Source organism: Glandiceps talaboti, chromosome 16 (assembly GCF_964340395.1).
Source record: "Glandiceps talaboti chromosome 16, keGlaTala1.1, whole genome shotgun sequence".
NCBI classification, from domain to species: Eukaryota; Metazoa; Hemichordata; class Enteropneusta; family Spengelidae; genus Glandiceps; species Glandiceps talaboti.
This window is the reverse complement of record NC_135564.1, coordinates 2,367,121-2,391,033: the sequence shown is the minus strand read 5'-3', so window position 1 is coordinate 2,391,033 and position 23,913 is coordinate 2,367,121. Positions and strand designations below refer to the sequence as shown.

Genomic DNA, 23,913 nt, shown 5'->3' with positions numbered 1-23,913 from the left:
TGGTTGGTTGATTGGTTGGTTGACTGATTGAATGGTTGGTTGGTTGGTTGATTAGTGTTTGTTTGTTGTTTGTGTGTTTGTTTGTTTGTTGGTTGATTGGTTGGTTGGTTGGTTGGTTGGTTGGTTGGTTGGTTGGTTGAAAATACAAAGACTGACAAACCTAGAAATGGCTGAAACTGATAAATTGTATTCCCATAAATCCTAATCCACACACAGTACAGACAGTAGATGTTCATTTCTGCCATAAAGTAGGTATGATCTACTTTCACATTTGCCGCAAAAAGGAATGTTGTTGTAGGGGAACACTTTGGAAAATTTGTCAGTAATTGATGATACTGCATTAATTCTTTGCAGAAATCATTATTTTCTAGGATGGTCCACAGGATTTGCAAACTATAAAACTTTGAAACCAATCAATGTGCATTGACTTTTTACGAAGATTTTATCTAAAATAAAGGTATATCACCACAAATTCACACAAAAACAAAAAACCATGTATTTGTATATTTGTGGGGACTAGAGAATGTGTCATATTTTGTGTACACATTGGTAGGGGTACACAATTTGATAGTGGGGTGGGGACTAGAGAATTTGTCATATTTTGTGTACTCATTGGTAGGGGTACACAATTTGATAGTGGGGTGGGGACTAGAGAATGTGTCATATTTTGTATACACATTGTGTACAAATTAACTAACTCGCTTGACCGTTAGCATGATCTGATACCAGTTTTACATCGTTGTCTTAGATGAAATACAGAGGGCGCTATTTTGAACTGCACTCAGACGCAACCTCAGTGTTAAAATCTATGTGCTTGGTGTCAGCTTGACAAAATATCTCAAATTCGTATAATGGTTAACTTTACTACTTACCATACATTTATGATGGGCGGCATATTTGCCATGGACGTATAAATGCCCACAGTCAGTTTCTCTCTCTTTTCCATTTTTACAAAAATTACACAGTCTTTCCGAGTCCATTGTGCAGTCTTGTAAGCGTTTCTCACTAAACTAAAACGAAAGTAAAAGTTTGTATGATTTAAAAATAGAATAACTTAGATTTTCAAACATATTATGGATATAATCATTCATTATAATGTCGAGTTACTATGACACCTACAGTAATCACCATGGTAACAAATGTACCTTAAGACCAGTGTATTATTTACACAGGGTACGAGAAAAACATTCCGTGAGTTGTGTGCTACAACGAGGTGACCCTGTACTATGCCCTGTACTAGTAACTGAAAATGTGTCAATCCTCGCCATATTAATGAATGTTTGAGTGATATAAAAACTGCGACGAGAAGTCACAATTAAACATGCAACATTTGTTCTACATAAGTAGTCATTATACACCCATAATATAATCATAGGAAGCCATATTTGTTCTTCGCCCGCATGTTCATGCACTTGTAAATATAACACTACTTACTAAAATATAACACTATTAGCAAAGCTCCGTTGCTCCGCCCCGTAGCGGCGGTAATGGGTCCAGTCATAGACAAGTCTGGTATCTGCTTGATACTTGTCTGTGGTCCAATAAATTGCGATAAAGAGAGCTTGTCTGTAAGCTCACGTATTCTGTTGAAAGAACTCACCCAGTTCTAAATCTTTAAAATAAGTGAATGCTAACCTGTGTCCATGAATAGGTTGTTGTAGAAATGTTTCTCTTTCTTTGGGTGTACGGAAAAATGCTATCACCAGTACTAGCAGGTTCACCTGACTAGGTTGTATGTTTCATGGGTCAGACAGGTTCATGTCGGGCCATTCTGATTGGATATGATGTGAATTATGATAATCATATTTTAAATCAATAAATCCGAAGACTCGTCTGAAAGAGGGGTTCAGGAAGAGAAATCTATGTCAAAAGACAAACAACTTAGATTCTAATTGAAAGAGCAAAAATTGAATTAAAATTAAATTACAAAATAATTGAGTTTACATATTATGAAATGGTTGTAAACATAGTCAATGACGGAATAAACTTAGAAAATATAGATTATTTTTTAAAAAGGACTTTATTTTAAATGAAAATTGTTATCAAAATTTTGGTTAAGTTATCATAATTTAGAAACCACGCTAGAAGATTTCTTAATGTTCCTTTTGATTTAATATTTTGTAAAAGGTGTAATTTTAGTTTCGCAGAAGATTGAATTTCATTTTATTTTCGATTGTCCAGTTCATTGCTTTGACGGGTTAATTTTATTTAATGAATAAATCGAATGTGGGATAAATGATTAAAATAGATAAACTTTGTTTCTTTTGTTAGATTGTGACAAATCATTTCATTTCATCGTATGTATTTTTTGAGAAGTTTCTAATTTTCATACAATCTGTTGCATTGTTACTGTTCCGTGTCACAGTAAATGTTGTTATTACGAATTTGCGTTGTTACGTTGTTACGGTATTGCATTATAGCAAACCACGGCCTGTTTTACGGTAACGTTGTTAACAAGCCTCCTATTTCGAAATGTAGTGCTAGAAATAATAATTGGTTTTCGAGAATGCGGTGTTGTTGTTATTTTACCGATAGTTGTGTAATAAAGTAACAATTGATTCTCAGTAAAATGCTCAATAATTGAAACAAAGTTGTAGTGTTTAGGTTTTTTTCAATCATGGACCTAGCTTGTGATATTTTTACCCCAATTTGTTCAAAATCGGATTACGAAAATATTTTCAGGATCGCCCTTTTATTCTTTCGCCTCATACAACATACGGTCAGGGTCAAGAAAAACGAGAGTGGTGGTGTTTTCTGTAAGTAAGTTTGAGGGCGTTGGCAGGAGTCGGCTTACAAAGATGGCTTACAAATAGCAAGCTGCTGATAAGCCTATTTTAATCTCATAAGCTTTTAATACACTGATAGACCCCAGACTATTTTAATTTTAATGCCCATTTTTGAAAAGTTTATTTTTCGACCACATATGAAGGACTATTAAATAGATAGTCCCCTGACTAGAAGAAGAACTTCCACTCAAGAAATTATTATGGCGAAATGTCTCGCATTTCTTTGGTCGTTTTCTTCTGTTTTCCGACTTTTCGTTTCTTTTAAGTTTTACCCCCTCTCCGATGCCTCCGACTCTATCTATTTCCGAATAATTTACGGCCGGTGGTAATACCGAGACTTTAGCTTTTTAATTGTTATGTAATATTTACGTCAAATCGATTCTTTTTGTTTGTCCAGAGTTATTTATAATGGTTTACCCTGGTGACTATTTACGAAGGTCTGTCTTTCCATCCACCGTGTCGACTGTGTGTGTTGACTGTTTATGTTCATTGCTATAGCGAGGTGACGTCAGCTATTCATATGCAAATTTACATAATGATCTCGTGAAGGTAAATACACTACAGTACGGCAGGTACGGAAAGCCGAACTTCACCCGAATTTCATTGATTTACAGGGTTTTTCGAACAGAAGGTAAGTAGATTTTAAGATATTTTTACTCTGTAACAATTGCAAATGCCCCATTTTTCTTTAAAAATTGTCAAAATCCCCATGTATGTCTAGTAGACGGCAAGAATGTATCGTTCAAGTTGATCAATCTTGCAGCAAGGCGAGTGTAGATCGTGCCATGGAATCAAACCGTGTAAGAAATGGTATTTGTTAGAGAAACAGGTATTTTTCCGACATTTCTACCATGACAACACCATTGATGACAGGCAATTCATAGTGAGTACGCCGGGGAAACCTGCTCGAGGAAACACACTGTGATCGTAACTAAACGAACACTTCCATACAGACACACACGACATGCATATATGGCTCCACTTGTGTATTTGTAACAGTGTAGTAACACTAACTGTCTATAACAGGTGTTCTGTAACATTACAACATTCCCTGTGTAATGAACAGTTTACATGTGTGCGATTACCTGTTTCCGTTCATAAAATTACTACTCTTACTAGTGGAGTGGAGATTGCGAAGTAGTTACATGAACGTGAATGATTGACCAAGGAATATATAAATACAGATAGATTTATTGATTTATCGATGCAATGATTATCCATGGCATTGAATCAGTGTTCCATCGCCGTTTTTCCTTGTGTTCCCCGGACATTCTATTTTTCTATGTATGGAGAGAAAAAAACCGCTGTGATCACGAGCTGTCATTTCACAAATAAGTACAGGAGATTTTCTTACGTTGAAGGAATTGATTCGATCTTTATATCTCCTTGCAAATCTTCAGAAATCGACCCAAGGTTTAGGAGAAAGCAATCTCTTGTAGATAAATTTAATTTCATGGTATGGGTCAGATGAAAAGATGTCTTTATTAGATTTCTTTATTACCTTTCACAATTGAAATTTGAAAGGTAGCAATTACACTCCAGAAAACCCAGATACTAGCAGAAACCAAGGGTCAGTGCATCTACATTTATGTGCATCTTTGGAGTTGGGAGGGGAGCCGGGCGGGAGGTGGGGTCATTAATTTTGATAAGTGATGGGGAGGGGTATATTTAATAAATGAAATCTGAAATCATAATTTTGATTGTAACAATTCAGTACATATTTTTCAGTGAAACTCATATGTCATGTTGTGATGTAAAGATACACCCCTTGATAGCGCGAGGGTTACACAGAGGTGTGTGTGTGTGTGTGTGTGTGTGTGGGGGGGGGGTTACACTAATTTTCTTGTTGGACCTACAATTTTAGTGTTTTCAGTACATTGATGTTGAGTAGACTAGACTAAGATCTGCAAATATGATGTCCCTAAAATATCAGCTTTTAAATCACAATTGTAGTATCTAGTTGTTTATTAAAGGAAAACTACTAGTACTATGTCAATCCATAGGATTTATAAATTGGAACCACACAGCCACATATGTTTGTGGACTGTGATTTTATTAGTAAACAGGCTTGTTACCAAAATGTACTTACTTATGTTAATGGTCCAGAATTCAATATCATTTTCTTGCATGTTATCAGTGACATAATTAGAAAGGATTATTGTTTTATTCAGACCTTAATCCTTCTATCCAATCTAGACCATTTAGGTATATCTATATATAGTAGATATATCTACATGTAGTAGGTATATCCACATGTATTAGGTATATGTATTAGGTATATCTATATGTATTAGGTATATCTATATGTATTAGGTATATCTACATGTATTAGGTATATCTACATGTATTAGGTATATCTACATGTATTAGGTATATCTATATATGTATTAGGTATATCTATATGTATTAGGTATATCTACATGTATTAGGTATATCTATATGTATTAGGTATATCTACATGTATTAGGTATATCTACATGTATTAGGTATATCTATATATGTATTAGGTATATCTATATGTATTAGGTATATTTATATGTATTAGGTATATCTATATGTATTAGGTATATCTATATGTATTAGGTATATCTATATATGTATTAGGTATATCTATATGTATTAGGTATATTTATATGTATTAGGTATATCTACATGTATTAGGTATATCTATATATGTATTAGTTATATCTACATGTATTAGGTATATCTATATATGTATTAGGTATATCCACATGTATTAGGTATATCTACATGTATTAGGTATATCTACATGTATTAGGTATATCTACATGTATTAGGTATATCTATATGTATTAGGTATATCTACATGTATTAGGTATATCTATATATGTATTAGGTATATCCACATGTATTAGGTATATCTACATGTATTAGGTATATCTACATGTATTAGGTATATCTATATATGTATTAGGTATATCCACATGTATTAGGTATATCTATATGTATTAGGTATATTTATATGTTTATGCCACAAGAATGAGACTTGTGGTGGTGTATACAAAAAATTGATATTCAAAATTCATAATGCAACATTTTGAATGACAGCTACATGCGACTGCGATGTAAAATATCATATTTTTATAGGTCACATGACTTCTTGACGTCAACATTGTCTCAATAGGTCACCTAAATTTTTTCACATTCACAAAATAAATAAATAAATGCTAATGTTAGTAGTTTGCTATCATGACATATAAAATTGTTGGCATGGCAACAGTTGAAATCAGGCACTAATTCTCCTATACAGATTATGAATCTTCATGTGACTACGAATCAATAGTGTACAAACAATTTATTATTTTCAAGTAGGAAGCAAGACTATATTATAAGACGTTGTGTTGTTCAGCCCATAGGCTAGTTGGCTTGGCACCAGTTTCCTTGGGAGATATTTTTGTTAAAAATTATTTAAGTCACATTATATTCAGATGTTTTGAGTTTGTTATTCACGTTTATTTTTTTTTGTTTTTGTTTTTTTAATCCCCTAATAGTAGTCTCTGGGCTTATACAATCACCTGACACTGTCTTTCACTCACTCACTCACTCACTCACTCACTCACTCACTCACTCACTCACTCACTCACTCACTCACTCACTCACTCACTCACTCACTCACTCACTCACTCACTCACTCACTCACTCACTCACTCACTCACTCACTCACTCACTCACTCAGGGTATCATTCACACAATAGAACACAGTTGTAATTTTGTTCAAATAAAGAAAGGAAAAACAGAGACAAGTCTAAGCCCTAGTTACTAAGTTGGCCTTCAGGGGTAGTACAATGAATTACACAATACTGTTACCGTTCAGCTTTTCTGTTTGATACAAGAAACTGGACATGCTACACTTTAAGATAGCAAGATTGAATGACCACAGTTTCTTGCTCCATTTTGTGTATATGAAATAAACTATCATGCCACCATACAAACATCAAATTAACATTTTACACACCCTTCATTTGGTGTTTGATACTAAGAAAAACATTGGTGCCCAAATGTCTGCATGGAGTTGCAATACAGTTATATGGCTTATTTCGTTTAGACTACATGTAGCGAAAAATGCGATCTTGCTATCAAAGTGTGGTGTATGCAGTTTCATGTTGGTTTCTGCATAATTGTGTCAAACAGAAAAGCTGAACAGTAAATTTGAATTTCACTGTATACAGCTGATAGAGTGACAAGACATGTTTTATCTTACAGACCAGACAGAAGCTATCTAGAATGTTCAATCAAAAGATTTCACAGAGATAGATAAATACAATTTCATAAACACTTTATTCAATTTTATAAAATTATGGCTCTTCTGTTATTATTTTGATGTTGTTTCTTATCTTTCTGATTTCATCACGTCAGAGTGGAAATGTCAAAATTCGGGGGGTGGGGGGGACTTGAGTTGCGGAATATTAACATGTACAGGTTTTGTTAAACCTGTGTTTGTAATGTACTTAATATTAAACATTTGAAAAATGTGCACAGTTAGTTTTTTTACCATATAACACAGTGACAGAATCCTAAAACCCTACCAGAGGAAAAAAAAGAAGAGAAAACCCATTAATAATCCAGAAGGAATACTTTCTACAATTATGAAAATAATAATATAATATATTATTGATATCTACCAGTGGTTACTTTACAGATGGAAATATAATTACTTCATACTTTTATCCTTTCAATTTCAAAGTTTTTGATGTATATTATTTAACCTGAAGGTGTGTGTGATTGATTTTCTGTCTTACTATAATTTACTGGGTTAAAATTTATAAATTTGTTTTGTAGTAAAATAAGTAAAATTAGTAGGTTGTCCATCTTAATTAGATCTTATCCAAATACATTCAGGAAATCAAGATTGAAACATTAGATTTGGAAATATGTCGCTGTCAGTTTCTTTATCTGGCTATACATTCAGTACTGTTTTGAGATTGAGATGAAAGTGTATCCATGGCTACCATAGTTTGACTGAAAACTTGTAGGCAAATATTAAAATTTACATATATAGACATATTATTATTACATGTATTAAATTAATTAATTGATTTATATTTTTTATTTATTTATTGACCAAGTGATCAGACCTGCTATTCACTTTTATTTTCTGTGAATGTAAAGAAAAAATAGTTTGACTGAAAACGTATAAAGATACACATTAATATTAAAGGTATTTCTTAATTCATTAAATTTTATTTATTTATTTACTTATTTATTTATTTATTTATTTATTTATTTATTTATTTATCAACTAATTGTGAATCTGAGTGTACAAAATGAAACCATAATAGTTTGACCGAAAATTTATATTGACCGACATGATTAATAAATGTCTTTATTTAATTATTTATTATCAATTAAGAAATGAAACATATCGTATATATATTTCCATGTTTGTTCTAGCTTCATGTCGACATAAACTCATATTAAACTAAATTGAAAGATTTATAGGAAGCCACAGGCTATATGCAAATAGTATTTGATGTAGGAATTAAGTTTTCAGTGACACAGTCATTTTCACAATGTACACCTACAGGTTCTTTAACTCAGTGATGGTAAATGTGGAAAAACAAATGTTAAAAATCATATAAATGAAACTAATAATGGAAACCTTGAATATAATATATTTGGTAGCCAGATTTAGCATAGTGAACTGTTTCAACTACAATTTTCAATTGATTTCCAGTAATCTAACAGACTAACCACCTCATAAATTTAGTCTATATGACATGGACTACTGCTAATTTTGAGACCTGCATAAATACCTGCATACAAAACTGTCGGCAAGATTACAGCATTTAATATCTGTAGACGATATGATGTCTAAAGAATGAATGAATGAATGAATGTCTAAAATTTAAATTTTGTCTTTTTTTTTAAAGCTGATTTTTGCCAAGATGGGGTGTGGAGCATCAAGTGTAGATGCCAGTAGTGGTCAACCACAATCAAAACCTGTTGCTTCTGTGTATCCTCAACAACAAACTAACAGACCACCACCCAAACAGGCACCAGTGGTTGTAGATGATGAGTCATCAGATGAAGAGGTAAGTCTGATAAACCTGTTCACATCGCGATCTGTGATTTGGACTCACTGTCTCATTAACCACTTGTAATGTTATCCATGGCAACCAATTAATTTAGTCATATCCCCTAATGGCAATCAGCAAGCCTGTTTGTAGATATTTACAGAATATTCATTATTATGTAAATTATGTTGCTCACTGGTGAATATCACTGTTAGAATATTTACATCACAATCTGTGTTTCTGCTTCTCTGTCTCACAAACTACTTGTAATGCTAGTATTACAACAAATGATTAATTTAGTCACACCCCTAATTGCAGTTATCATCATGCCTCTTTGTCTACAGATATATCTTCTTGTGCTCATCTCAACCAGGGCATATTTACATATTGACTTCATTTGAATATAGTCAATTAGGCTAACATACGTTATCACTCCACATTGTGACCAATCAATTTGAGTGCATTTTTTCAAACCAATCAGTTTGAGTATACAATTTTCAAACAACATTAATCGGTTGCCATTGCTAGCAATACAAGCAGTTAGTGAGAGAGAGCAAAGCAAAATTACTGATGGTGATGTAAAGAGGCTAAATAAGCACAGACTTCCCTATGAATAAGGATCATTCCAAATAACTAACTATTTTAGGGTAGAGTACAAAAAAAATACATCTAAGAATCAGTTGATGGTCTATGGTATTATTCACTAAACAGTATCAATGACTGTTGCTATGGATGTTTTTTCAAAAATGGGCTTTACAAAGAAATGTTCATATTGACTATATTATGTGTCAGTGGGGAGGGTGTATTTTGTCATTTATGAATTAATACATAAAAGATATTTTCTGTAGGAACTTGGAGAAAGTACGTTAAATGAACAGAATCCCACAACATACACAACATTACTATAGGACTGTGATTGTAAAATACAAAAACTCAAAGTGTAACAGTATAGAAATTAATATTCTGTTCAAATTTTAAAAAAATGATTTCTTCAATCCGAGAGAAATGTAACATATATTATACAGGGCTTAAAATTAGTTCAGACACATAAACTAATACACATGTACATCATAACTAGAAACTACTAGATTTATAAGGTGGTAGTCTGTTAGAACAGTGGAAATCAATAGAAAACTGTAGATGAAACAGTTCACTTGGAGAAATCGGACTACCAAGTACAGTAGACAATTTAAATCCAAGCCCTGTCATATTATACACTTCCATTTTCTCTTGAAGGAGTTATTTCTCTATACTGACAGACAGAATTGTAATGAAATCACACATACAGTTCAGATAAAAAAGGTCATGTATTGGAGGAAATATTGTGCAATATGATGTACCATTGTTGGAGGTATCTAGATCACAGGTAGAATCAATACGTTGTGAAATGTTGCGAAATTAGCCGACAGACTTCAAAAAGAAAGTGTGATTGTCATACACTGTAGTAAAGTAATATCAATATCACAGAATGTACTAGATAGCTCACAGAATTAATGAATAGACTGTAGTGTCAAAAGAATTTTCTTGAATAAAGTGTGAAATATAAGTTGATAAGACATGATGCATTCAATTCCAGTCAGGGATTTATCTTGATTGTGATATTTATTAAATCAAGGTAAGCGTTTATCCTGATGTGACAATTATCAAAATCGGGAAATACTGAATACTGAAAAATAAAAGCTATAATTTCCAAAGTGAGAAATAATAAATTGTCCAGAATTTACCTAGCATAATCAACATAAATATACATTGGATTTATATTTGACAAATTTAGTTTTTTATATTTTATCAATTATAGTATTTCAGACTTTTTTCTCGAGGAATGAAATGTATGTATGTCAGGTGAGGGTTGGAACCTATTAAAAAATGAAAAAAGAAATATTTAAAATACACGAGTCACATTGTCCATTGGTTATACTAATAATAGTCTCTCACATTTGTTTTACAATAGCATATGTACAAACCAAAATATTTTAAAGTTGTCAGAATACATAGATAGTTAATATACATGTATGAATAACACATACATTGTGACAGGTAATGACAGCTAGGCTATTGCTGTGTGGTGTCAACATACATTGTGACAGGTAATGACAGCTAGGCTGTCGCTGTGTGGTGTCAACATCAAAGGACAATGTAGGACGTCATTGAGATTGATTTGTAACATAGATTTGTTATCAGTGATGAATTGTGTGTGTCTATAGATTAACACTGACATTATTACAATTTATTGTCATTTATTGTGGTATGTTGAGATAGTTGTAGATATTAGGAGAACGTCCAGGGGGTCGTTAACAGTTGTTGGATGAGTCTATACCTACAGTGATAGCTGAGACTTACCTTTATATTACCTCTGAAATTGGTTCTAACACAAAAAATCCAAATTTGCATAGAAAGTATCATGTTTTGAAGTCGAATTTTGGCTTAATCTAAGAATTGAAGGGTGTAAATGAGAGTTAATTTTAGTATTGATCAAATTGAACACATCAAAGTGTGTAAGTAGGTGATAATGTTGGATATTTTTTTTAATTGTTTTTTTTGAATGATCAGCCATAAATGATCACATGATGAAATAAGAGATTGTGATACAAATTTATATAAGCATACTATTCTTTATTGCTAAACACACACATAATACATAGACACAATTATTATACTAAATACTATGGTAGCACTCAATTGGGATCATTCTGTCTGAGTTTAGACACTGAAACATGTCTGTTCAAAATTCAGAAAGGACATGTGTATGTGAAACAATAATAATGTACCTTTATAATCCTCTGGGATTTATAGTAAATAAATAAATAAATAAATATGTTATTTGACTTGGATTTTGTGTATTTTAGGCAGAACCAGTGGAGCTAAATGAAGATTTGTTAAAGAACTGGATGGAAATGGAAAAAGAAATCCAAAAATTGGAATCTAAATCCGTGAATCAAAGTTATGGTATCAAAGCTGAGGAAGTCAATCATTTACAAATTGAAATCAAAAATGCTGAACAACAACTTAGACAGCTTGAAGCACAAACGTAAGTCTGGTATTATAATGAATCATTATTAACCTGTTGAACAGTCATTATTTCAGATATTGACTTTATTCAGAGATTTTATGAGTCGGGTATTATAATAAATCATTATTAACCTGTTGACCAGTCATTATTTCAGATATTGACTTTATTCAGAGATTTTACAAGTCTGGTCTTATATTAAATCATTATTAACCTGTTGATCGGTCATTATTTCAAATATTGACGTTATTCAGAGATGTTGTTATCAGTCTAATAATAACATTATTAACCTCTTTGGTCAGTCAGTATTTTGATTATCAACCATTTGTGGATGTTATGAAAAGGTGGTGATGTAGTAACTTCTGTGTAATGTTTCAAGGAAAGCAGAAGTCAGTAATGATCAATATTCATTCGGTTCATTATATGTATCATTTATCAGGTCAAAGTATATATTGTTCACCTGGGTCAAAATATATATTGTTCACCTGGGTCAATACATTTATTTATTCACCTTGGTCAGTATCTCTATTATTCACAAGGGTCAATATACCAAATTATTGACTTTTGATCAAATAGATCTTCTAATCGTCCAGGTGAACACGGCAGTCTGTTATTCACCTGGGTCACTATTTCTATTATTCACATAAAGGTAGGGTGTTCCCAAGTCTGACCCAGCTCTAGTTGAGAGGCTTATTACTTTTCCAATTAAATGAAAGAGTCATTATACTAATATTTGTATTACGGATCATTGAAGAATGTTCTATGTAGTATGAATTATATAGAAAAACCTGGATTGAATTGAATTAAATAGCATTTACTACACATATAACAGTCTGATAATACAATGCACCATTATATTTACTACACATATAACAGTCTGATAATACAATGCACCATGATATTTACTACACATATAACAGTCTGATAATACAATGCACCATTATATTTATTTAAAAAAAAAAAAAAGGATGTTGTCAATTTAGTTTCAAACAAGAAATAAGTAAAAAGTTACAAAATAGCAATGATTTAAAAAAAAATGTTTTTGTACAACAAGTTATAAGATTATCTTGCATAATCCTTTCACTTTCATAATAATATACTAAGCTGAAACATCATAGAATAAGTGTTATAAACTTAGTGGCCTAGATTTATCATTTCTGTAATTCTATGGTTTCAATATTTGTACATAATTTTGAGCCTACAGTATATAACAGAATGTATGAATTTGTAATTGGTCAGTGTATGGGATTATTACTACCTGTCCGACATTTTTATGAGTTATTAAACAAATGAAAATTATGTCACCATTTAGGTATTTCTGTCACTTTTATGGAAATATGAAAAATAGTATCATTTGTTTTCATAGCGTCATGAATCTATGGAGAATCTTAAACTAGATGTGATGTCTTCAAGTCAAGATTGTGTTACCATGGCAACATACTGTGATGCACAATCTGCGTAGATATACAGCAAGACAAAAAAAAATATAGCTGCTGGTTGCTAGGAGACCAAAGTCAAAGAGATCAGTTGTACAAGTGACAATTCTAAGTATTGATTGAAGCTCTTTAAAAAATTAAAAAACTTATTGTTAATGGGATCCCAATTTTTAAAACATCATGTTGGTTTCACTAAAAACTAACGTCATTCTGATGGTAAGATTGAATATGTGTCTGAGATGTGATTTTTATTGGCTTTGATAGTGTAAAAGGAATCTCTGCAGCATTGTAGGTATTGACGTCATACAGCATATATATTGTGTATTATTTTTGAAATATTAATTTCCAGAAATTCATATTTTGATGTTGTCATTCAAGACATGACTAGATTGCTGAACCTTTTTGAAACAAGATATTCCATCCATGAATAATACAATATTCATTTAAAAATATTTTCTAAATGAATTAAATTATTCAGGATTTTTTCATGACTAAATTTATAATTTTCAAAATCAGTGCATCTAGCAGAATTCTAAATGTTTGTAACCATTGGTATAACAAAAAAGTGCTAAATTTTAGAAACCATCATCATACATGAACACACAATGTAGGGTGTTTACCAGGTCTTAGTTCCATCCAGCAATTTCTTGAAAATGTAGGAAATGATCAACTTAACAAAGTGTCCTTTTGTTGTGAAAATTCTGACGATTCTGTTATTTCAGGGGTTAGGGTTGGGAGACCATCATGTCTGGAAACTGGTATTGGTTTCCTTTGGCAGGCATGGACATCAATATCCAATATATAAGAAACAAAGTGTTCATTGAGATAGGAATCAAAGTGTTCATCGAGATAGAAAACAAAGTGTTCTTCGATATAGGAACAAAGTGTTCTTCGATATAGGAAATAAAGTGTTCTTCGAGATAGGAAACAAAGTGTTCATCGAGATAGGAAACAAAGTGTTCTTCGATATAGGAAACAAAGTGTTCATCGAGATAGGGAAACAAAGTGTTCTTCGATATAGGAAACAAAGTGTTCATCGAGATAGGAAACAAAGTGTTCTTCGATATAGGAAACAAAGTGTTCTTCGATATAGGAAACACAAAGGACTATCAAAGTAGACATACAGAACAGTACATTAAACAAATCAAAACTCTTTTCTTGATCAGATTTTAATATTCAGTAACATTCATTTTGTCTTCTTTACTACTGAGTATTCTATTTATAATATTAAATCATCAGATATCTTTATATCTTTTTGAAAATGAAGAATACATAAAATAAGGAAATTTACATTCATGTCAGCATTCAGTCATATTATTTGACATTTATGTCACAAGTAACCCATTGTTATATTGTTGCTATGCAGTAAAATAAACCGTGACATCTGACCTTTGACCTTACAGCATGTCAGTAAGTTTGCTTTATTTTACAAGTATACAAACCAGGTTTATTTATACAGTCATACAGCTGTTGGTGATATTTTAGTTTGTGTGATATTTTACTTGTGAACCTTGTAATCTTCAAAGTCATATGATATGACTGCAGACCACACAATAGAATCAAACATACTGATAAAAAAAATTATTTCTTATCGTAATACTTTCAAAATAATGGGTTTAGTAAAATTACCAAAATCTCCACTCTCACTATTGTGTGTACAATCTTGTATGCAATAGTCATGTCATTTGACATGTCTTACCTCCCCTGTAAGGGAGTGTTATGTTGCTTCTGTCTGTCTGTGTGTGTGTGCATATGTGTGTGTGTGTGTGTGTGTGTGTGTGTGTGTGTGTGCATGTGTGTGTGCGTGTGTGTCAAGCATCCCAGCCAGTTTATAACACATATATATGTATTATACTGGTGAGATGTGATACTACCAGTCTATAGTTTTAGGATTAGCACTTTAATAGCTAACTGGATTTTAATGTCGGAGTCATAAACCAATACTTAAGCAGTAATATACAAAAATTGTTTGACACTCCATAAACCGACCTTTGTAGTAACTGTTGTCACCCATTCATCATAGCCAGCAATAAGTAAAACTATAACTTAATATATCTAAAATGTTTATTTTTTTTATTTTTTTTTCCAATCACAGGAGAAAAGAATACCAAGATGTTGTAAATTTGGGTCAAAATGCTTCAGTCAAACAAATGATGAGTCAGATGCAGTTTGATCAACAAATGGCTAAAGAGAAAGAGGAGTATATGGAGGCTCTCAACAAACAAGAAATTGCAACCAAGGAACTGAATGCGAAGAAGAAAAGACTTGAACAACTGATGGTGGAACAAGACATCGGAAAAGGAGATCTTGATAAACTGAAGGATCTGGTGTCTAAACAAGATAAATTATTAAGTAAGACATCATAAAATGAATTATTGGACCCCAAATGCTCCCTTCTTGGTTTCCAACCTCTCTAGATCTCTTGTGAAAACTTTCCATGAAAAACACTGAAATTTCCATCATATATTGTAACAGCTTGATATTCGCATGCTATCTGTTATCTTTATTCTATGATTATTTTCATCAGCTGTGACAATTTTCATCAATTTTTCAACTCTACACTGATCTATAATAGAACAGAGTTATTTAGTTTCCTCCTGTTTTCATCTTTTAGTGAGTGTATTTGACAACAAATATGGCAGCGAGTTGGAAATGAAGTTAGAGGGTGAACTGGACATGTTACTTGAACGCCAACAAAGAATTCTTATTGCCAAATACAAATGGCACAATGCCCGTGTGCTTCTGCACCATGCAACCAACCAACTGGCTTTCTCAGTCAGGAGATGGGGAGATGTATCCAGAATACATCCCACGTGAGTAGTCACTTTTTATATGTATCTCTTAAAGTGGCCATATGGATGCCATGGTAATTTATTTATTTTGGATTTTTAATTTATGAAACAACTCAAACAAGTTTCCTTTTCAAATGAGAAGATCATTGAGAGTAAATCTCTCAAGTTTTGGCAAGAAGGTACAGACATGTTGTGAATATTTTTTAGTGACACTAATAATCAAAATACAAAAACAAGGAGTAAACAGATACACAAGGGAACTTCAATCAAGTCTGTCTTACCGTGGGGTTCTCCAAATGTACAGAATTATGTTTTATTTCACTTCCAGCTAACATTATTTCTATTATATGGACCTCAAATCCTAATTCATAATACCAGAAATGTGTCAATTTTAATGACAACTCAATTGCTTGGTTTCTTGTAGGAGTTTAAACTACTTCTCATCATTAAAAGATTGGGTAGAAGTAAGGTAAATCAATTTATGAATTAATGACCAGTGTTTCCTTTTTTTCCACAAAACAGTAACTTGGCTGCCTTGTACCAATCATCAGCTGAGACTAGGAACAATTTGATTGCGGCATCACAGAACATCACTAGTGCTCAGCGCTACTTGCATACCATCACATTCCCTTACTGCACACCAAGCGAGATGCAAACTTTGAATACAGCAATTACCAATATCTTCAATGATATGAGGTCACCACAACGACATCAGCATGCTATGCAGTGTTATGTAACAACACATCGCAGAGCTGCAGCCCTTATACAGTGGTTTGATCAGGTAAGCTTATATAAACATTTCTGGGTTTTGACAAATTTCGTATGTAAATGGTGATTTTGGCACCATCACCATGGTACAAATTTAAATCAATCAATCAATCAATCAATCAATCAATCAATCAATCAATCAATCAAAGTCAGTCTGTCAGACCATCCATCCATCCATCCATCCATCACACACACACACACACACACACACACACACACACACACACACACACACACACATACACACACACACATACACACACACACACACACACACACACACACACACACACACACACACACACACACACACACACACACACACACACACACACACTTCTAAAGCATGACTCCAAAAACTTAGTTCTGTACAATGCTATGTAATGGTCTCCACACTGAATGCTTATGTAAAAGTAATATCTTCAGTTGAGAACCCACGAGGGGTGGTTCTCACTGGACTTCTTGGGGAAAAAGTGCTGGTATGCTTAAGAAACTATCCAGTATAAATAAAGATTCTTCTTCTTTAGAATATCCGGAGTTGTCCAGTTGTATATCGGATTATCCAGAGTTGAGAGGAGAAGCGAGTGGTTTCCAATGTTTATAATTAATTGAAAATATGAATTCAGTCCTAGATATATTGCTAAATTTGTTTTAATATGTTTCCTCCTTTGCTCAGGTTATTAAAAATACAATTTTGAAAGATTTGGAAGTAATCGGCAAAACCACTCAGGACAAGAAACGAGAGCTGAGAGCTGAACGTATTCGACTAATTAAAGAGAAGATTAAGTTGAAGGATGGAAAGGAAGTGACAGCAGAATACAGTGAAAGAATTGCATCACCTGGTAAGACTTCAAATTATTATTATGTGAAATTGTTCCAAAAAATTTCAAAGCTTTCATTGAATTGTGTAAATAATATATATAATATTTTATGTGAGTCTCGAAATAAATATTCATGTTGACTCCCGAGCAAGAAACCAACATTGTTTTATTTTTGTACTCTTTATCTGTTATATCTTAATTTTCCAAACTATCTCATCTCGTGTATCATATTTTATATCTACAGAACCAGAGCTTGAGTTGGATGATGAATTGACTAGAGTAATGGAGGCTGATGCCGTATCAATGGCTGGTGACTTAGCTGGGGTAAGAATCAATCTAGGAATCCAATTATTTTAAAATACTCGCTCACAAGAAAATAAACTATGTAATCATTTTTATCAAAACAGCTTTAATACTTCATATTCACTGTTATTACATATAATGACTTACTCCTGGCTGTATGTATGTATGTATGTATGTATGTGTGTGTGTGTGTGTGCGTGTGTGTGTGTGTGTATGTATGTATGTATGTATGTATGTATGTGTGTGTGTGTGTGTGTGTGTGTATGTATGTATGTATGTATGTATGTATGTATGTATGTATGTATGTGTGTGTGTATGCATGCATGCATGTATGTATGTATGTATGTATGTATTACAGTTTAGTGTAATTTAACCCAACATGTCTTCAGGCATGTCTGTTTCTATGCAGTAAAAGGCTTATAATTTTTTATAGCCAGACCTACATGATTTTGCAGTCAGACAATTACATATATTTTCATAAATTTGACATCATGGGTAAGTCATTATATGTAGTAAAACTGCAGAGAAACACTGTTTCAGTTACAATTATTATGTAAAAGTATAAGAGAGAGATTTGATAGATAAAGGTCAAACATTGTGCCTCAGGGACGAATTTCCCTGAAAATCAAAGTCTCTCCAAATTTCGCAATGTAAAGTCTTTTAAAATTAGTAAAGAAATTTGGGATTCACGATCTTGTTTCCGTGGAAATCAACAATCTGTTATTTTCCCCATAGCGTTAACACAGTAGTTGGCGGCCATATTGGATTCTAAAATGGATTAACCCTTTCAGGACTAGAAACTTTCACGCCAAAATTTTGTTTCTCTGTAATTTTTGGAAAAAGATCAACTTTATTTTAGATCAGAATTCAAGAAATATTACTTCCCAATGAAGTAATATTCTTAAATTTTAGACAATGTTCTTACAATCAAGTTTCTATTTATTCCAATGTCGTCTCTAGGAATGAAAGGGTTAATTTGATATCATTTTGACCGCTTGTCAAACAATTTTATGGTGACACCTTATGATATGAAGGTTTGTCCCTGGTTCTTTTGAAAAAATAAAAGAAATTTGGGGTTTCACCATCTCGTTTTCATGGAAATCAACAATCTGTTATTTTCCCATAGCCTTAACACAGTAGTTGGTGGCCATATTGGATTCTAAAATGGATTAATTTGATATCATTTTCACTTCTAGTCAAATAAGTTGTATGGTGACCCCTCATTTTTTTCCCTTGAGAATGGGTTTAAGTTTTCTTGCACATAGTACACAAAAAAGTTTAAACAATTTATTTTCAAGGCCCAGTCTACATTAAGGTAGTTTTTAATACTTGACGTTTTCACATTTATTGTTTTATTCCATTGCTTACAATTAACAGCCAGAGGCTAAAACTAGCAACCAGGTACATTGGTGCTGTGTTTTTTACTTTCACTTTGTTTAACTGATTTTCATCAAAGTTGACCTACTTTGGATTGGGATTGGTTTTATTGCATCTTTGTGTGTGTGTGTGTTGGATTACTTTTGTGTCTCCAAGAATAAAAATATTACCTCTTTCTGCACCTTGACAAATTTGACATTAACAATCAAGAAATAAAAATATTACCTCTTTCTACACCTTGACAAATATAATAATCAAGAAATAAAACTTTTGTTGACATCTTTGCTGTGGTTAAAATCCTCTTTCTCCCAAGGGTTTATTGTTTGTAAACAAGTAATTAGTAGTTAGGAGAAAGATCAAACATCTCATATGGCAAAGCTAGATTATTGAAATAGGGATGAGATTGAAGTGTTTAACAACACTTGTCAGTTTTTCAAATGCACTCCAATTTTTCACCCATTTTTTGACTAATTAACATTCATGATTCCATTGTGTGATTGGTTGGTTTGGTCATGTGATTAGACACTATATTATTTCATATTTGCAGGATGTTTCAGAAGGTACTAATAGTGCTACAGATGATGCAGTAGCTCCAACACCCCTACCATCAAATGAACTGGCCCCACCACCTGACACCAGTGATCTATTTGGTAAGTCCTAGATTTATACGAGAATGTAAGATATGTCGTGACGTTCCACCCTCACCAGCCTCCTCTCACTGACGGGTGGGAGGGGTTGGTCAATGTGTGAGGGTGCCCCGTCACGGCATACCTTACAGACTAGATTTATACCAGATACTAATGAGTTACAAGATTCAAAATACTTCAAAAAAGGTCATTCTGAAGCAAAATTACTTTGTGTGTGTAGGATTTTAAAATGACATAAAAGATCACACTTTGATTGAAAATAGCAAATAAACAGTATTTAAATGTTGGGAAATAATAAAAGAAGACAGTCTCCCAGCAAATGAGATACAAAGTAATCAGTAGAGAGTTAGCACAAGTTGCATGTTGTAACATTTAATATAAACTTACTACTGTTTTCCTCGAACACCACAGAGTGCTGCAGTGGTTACCTAGTCTGTAAGATACATCATGTTGCTTCGCCCTCACCAGTCGGCTCTATGAAAGGGGTTGACCGATGTGTAAGGGCACCCCATCATGGCATACCTTACAGACTAAGTGGTTACCATGGTAACAAATTGATGGACTTATATTTGAATTAATTTATCATTCACACAAATTTCAACAGTTTCAAATTTACCTTGACAAATGTTGAAAGTCAAAATTGACATGTTCCTTATTTTGTCATCGTTTGTCTTTCAGGTAATATTGAGGACCTGAAGCGACAACATCAAGAACAAATGATACAGATGGAGAAATCACAACAAGTGAACAAAGCCAGAGCTGACCAAGACCTTCAAGAGAAACTTGCACTCCGAAAGAAACGGCGTACTCGCATTGCACAACAAGAAGCTGAAGCCCAAGCACTCATGGCTCAATCTTAGACTGAGAGTGGAACTCAATTTACATAGATTTGCATATATTTGCATATCAGCCTCACTTTGGTTCTCCAAATAAACTAGTAAATCAATATAGGGTATTCATCAATTAATCCAAACTGATTTGAGTGTCTTTTAATTGGAAGGAATAACAATACAGTATTGTTACCAAGATCTTATTGAATAGTTTTCTACCAACAGCATTATCCATTTTAGCTTTTAGAGAAAGAAACGGATAAAAGATTAGCCCTCTTTGTAGTGTAGTGACTGATCAGTAACCACCTAAGCTGATCACATTTACCATCATATTATAATTTCCAATTTGATTTTTTATTTTGCAAGACTTTGAAGTACCAAGGATAATGCATAAGAATACATTTGATAATATAGTAAACAGAACATCAAGAAAACCCAGATGGACTTTTGTGTTTGTAATCAACATTTTCAGTAAACCCAGGTGTTAATATGGAAATCAACATTTTTACCCACCTGGTGTCCTGAGCTATGTTCACAGAGTTCAATCATTCAGTAACTAAAGGGTATATAGTGGTGTTTCCATAGAAAGACATTTTCAATAAACCCAGGTGGACTGAGATATTAATATGGAAATCAACCTTCTAACCCAGGTGTCCTGAACTACTTCTAAGAGACCAATCATTTAGTAAGGGTATACTGTGGTGTTTCCATAGAAAGAGACATTTTCAATAAACCCAGGTAGACAGAGATGTATTCACAAAACTTTACAACTTCCAGTAAACCTAGTCGCTTCATATGTGGTTCTCAGTAAAAATTGCCAGTAAACCATCAATGGTGAAATCAGTCAAACTGTCCTGTAAATTCTAACATGTGTCCATAAAAATGACAAGTTGTAGAAAGACAAACTTATCAACTGTGAATAAGCATGTGGATTTTCAACAATTTATCTAATAAAGATTAGAACCTTTTTTTTATATTTGGAAAATAAGAATAAATATTACAAAAACCTCAACACTTTGAAATCCATCCATTTGACATAAGATTGTACTTATATGAAATAATCACAAGTTTTGTTTAGTACCGGTTGGTAGACTCTGTATTATTAAATGCATTTGATGATGATGTGTTTTGATCAATTTCTAAAAGTTTACAGTTTTTTAACCGACAAGTGTGCAATTTTCACGGTGTTTTGGATATAAAGAAAACAAAAAAGAAGTTAACACTTTGACCAGAGATAAATTTTAAATATCTTTGTAGTTGAAGTATTTCAAAAATGACAGAAACATAAACAGTGTTATTTGTGTTGTCTATATTATATTGGAATTATGAAATCCTTGACATACCGTAATTGGAAGTGAATGATGTGTGTTATCTCTTCACTCAACAAAATCGATATATTTCATCCATAAAGCTAATCATTTTGTTCATTTGTATGCTTGAAATATGAGGCTTTTGTTAAAGTTGTTGTGATTGGTCAGATTTTTTAAACCTTGGCTGTCAGTTTCAATAGTCACTCTAAAGAGATAAAATGAAAGCTTCCCATTGATTGGTCCTCACCGGTTTGGGTCAGAGTTGATAGGTCATGAGTACATCATCAAAAGGTCACTGAATCAGATCATTTTAGCTCAGACCACTATCTCTATAGTGGTCTGAGATTTTAGGGACTTTTTTGTATATATTTTTGAACATTTTAGTGTATATTATATACCTGAATATTTTTTTTAGGAAGGTTATAGTCAACCAAAGATACATATCAGAAATATATTTGTTTTGACTTCAGTGTTCACTAACGTGGTTCTCATTGAAGTCAGTAGCAATTTCTTTGTAAATAGTGTGTACTTCTTTCTTAAATTATATATCATCAGTTTCTACCTTCATTTTAAAACATATATTTTCTTCTTCTGTTTTCTTGAATTAATTATGTATATCAGTATAAACCTTTTGAGCAATTGGCTCTCATGAAATTTCCACTTCTGTCCCTGATCCAAAATAATTCAAAATTCTTCCCACCACATTGAGTTGTCAGAGTTTTTGATATCGAACAGTGTTGCATGGACTGTTATATTCCTTTATAGGATGGTAGTGTGTTTCTTGAATTTATTTGTTGATCGACAGATAATTCCGACAAAACCATAAGCAAATTTCAAAATTGTTTGTAGACATCGTTGGCAGTATTAAACTGTTACAATTGTCAAGAAATGCAGCCACTTGTATTAACCAATCACCCATCAGAAGATAAATGTTTAAATTTCTCAACGTTTCCTGATGACTGTGATGTGACTTTGAAACCAATTTTATAACTATGAACTTACCGGTATATAGAAATAAAACCACGCAGTCGTACAATGTCTTGAAAAAGAACAAAATTGTTTTTTTGTTCATGAGGCTGAGTTCCACTTAGAAACAGGGTACTGGCTTCATACTACTGTAATAAACTAGTAGTTTTAAATAAAGTTCCAACAAATGAAAGATAGTTTTATAACAGAAATCTTCCAAAACTTGATTTGAAAATTCCTCAATTTGAAATACACGTAGCTCAAAATATTGGGAGTTAAGAAGTTTATCTCCATACAACTTCAAATCCATTCCACTTTACACACAGAACTCATTCTCGCAAACCAGAGCTAGCATTTCTTCCGCTACAGTTGGGCGGCACGTTTTGACGATGCGTAAAAGAGGCAGTGGTTTGTGACGATTATAGAAATTCAAATTCATTAAACCTATTCTTTCAAAAAGTGTAGGAAATATAAACTTAACTTATAGAGAAGATCTGATTATCTTCAATATATAAGTGAGGCCAGGCATTTGCAATGGTTCAGGGTATTTACTAATATTTACCAGGTTTTTTCCATCTGTATATAATTATTGTGCCATACCACATGTTGGGTGTATTTCTCTCACCCAGATGAACACTTTTTGAAAGGCAAAATACTTTCATCTTGATTCTCACTTTTTAACTACCATGAATTTAATGAATTCAATATCTATGTATGAATATTTTGTATATTAATTGCATGATTGTTTTTGTCAATTTTAGATTGTAATTATGTGCCTTTTTCTGGTTGTCAGTGTTTTTAATAAAGATATCAACGTACAAGCATCCAAATGTTG

At 32.7% G+C, this 23,913-nt stretch overlaps 1 protein-coding gene across 1 annotated transcript; it reads left to right on the top strand.

Moving 5' to 3' along the window:
• Positions 1-3,325: 3,325 nt before the first annotated feature.
• LOC144447481 (uncharacterized) lies at positions 3,326-23,896 on the top strand. The gene is made up of 10 exons (XM_078137517.1): positions 3,326-3,417; positions 8,678-8,839; positions 11,668-11,849; positions 15,360-15,616; positions 15,879-16,077; positions 16,579-16,837; positions 17,501-17,666; positions 17,890-17,969; positions 19,873-19,975; positions 20,651-23,896. The coding sequence occupies exons 2-10, from the start codon at positions 8,693-8,695 to the stop codon at positions 20,830-20,832; spliced, it is 1,575 nt and encodes a 524-aa protein (XP_077993643.1). The 5' UTR covers positions 3,326-3,417; positions 8,678-8,692; the 3' UTR covers positions 20,833-23,896.
• Positions 23,897-23,913: the final 17 nt, after the last annotated feature.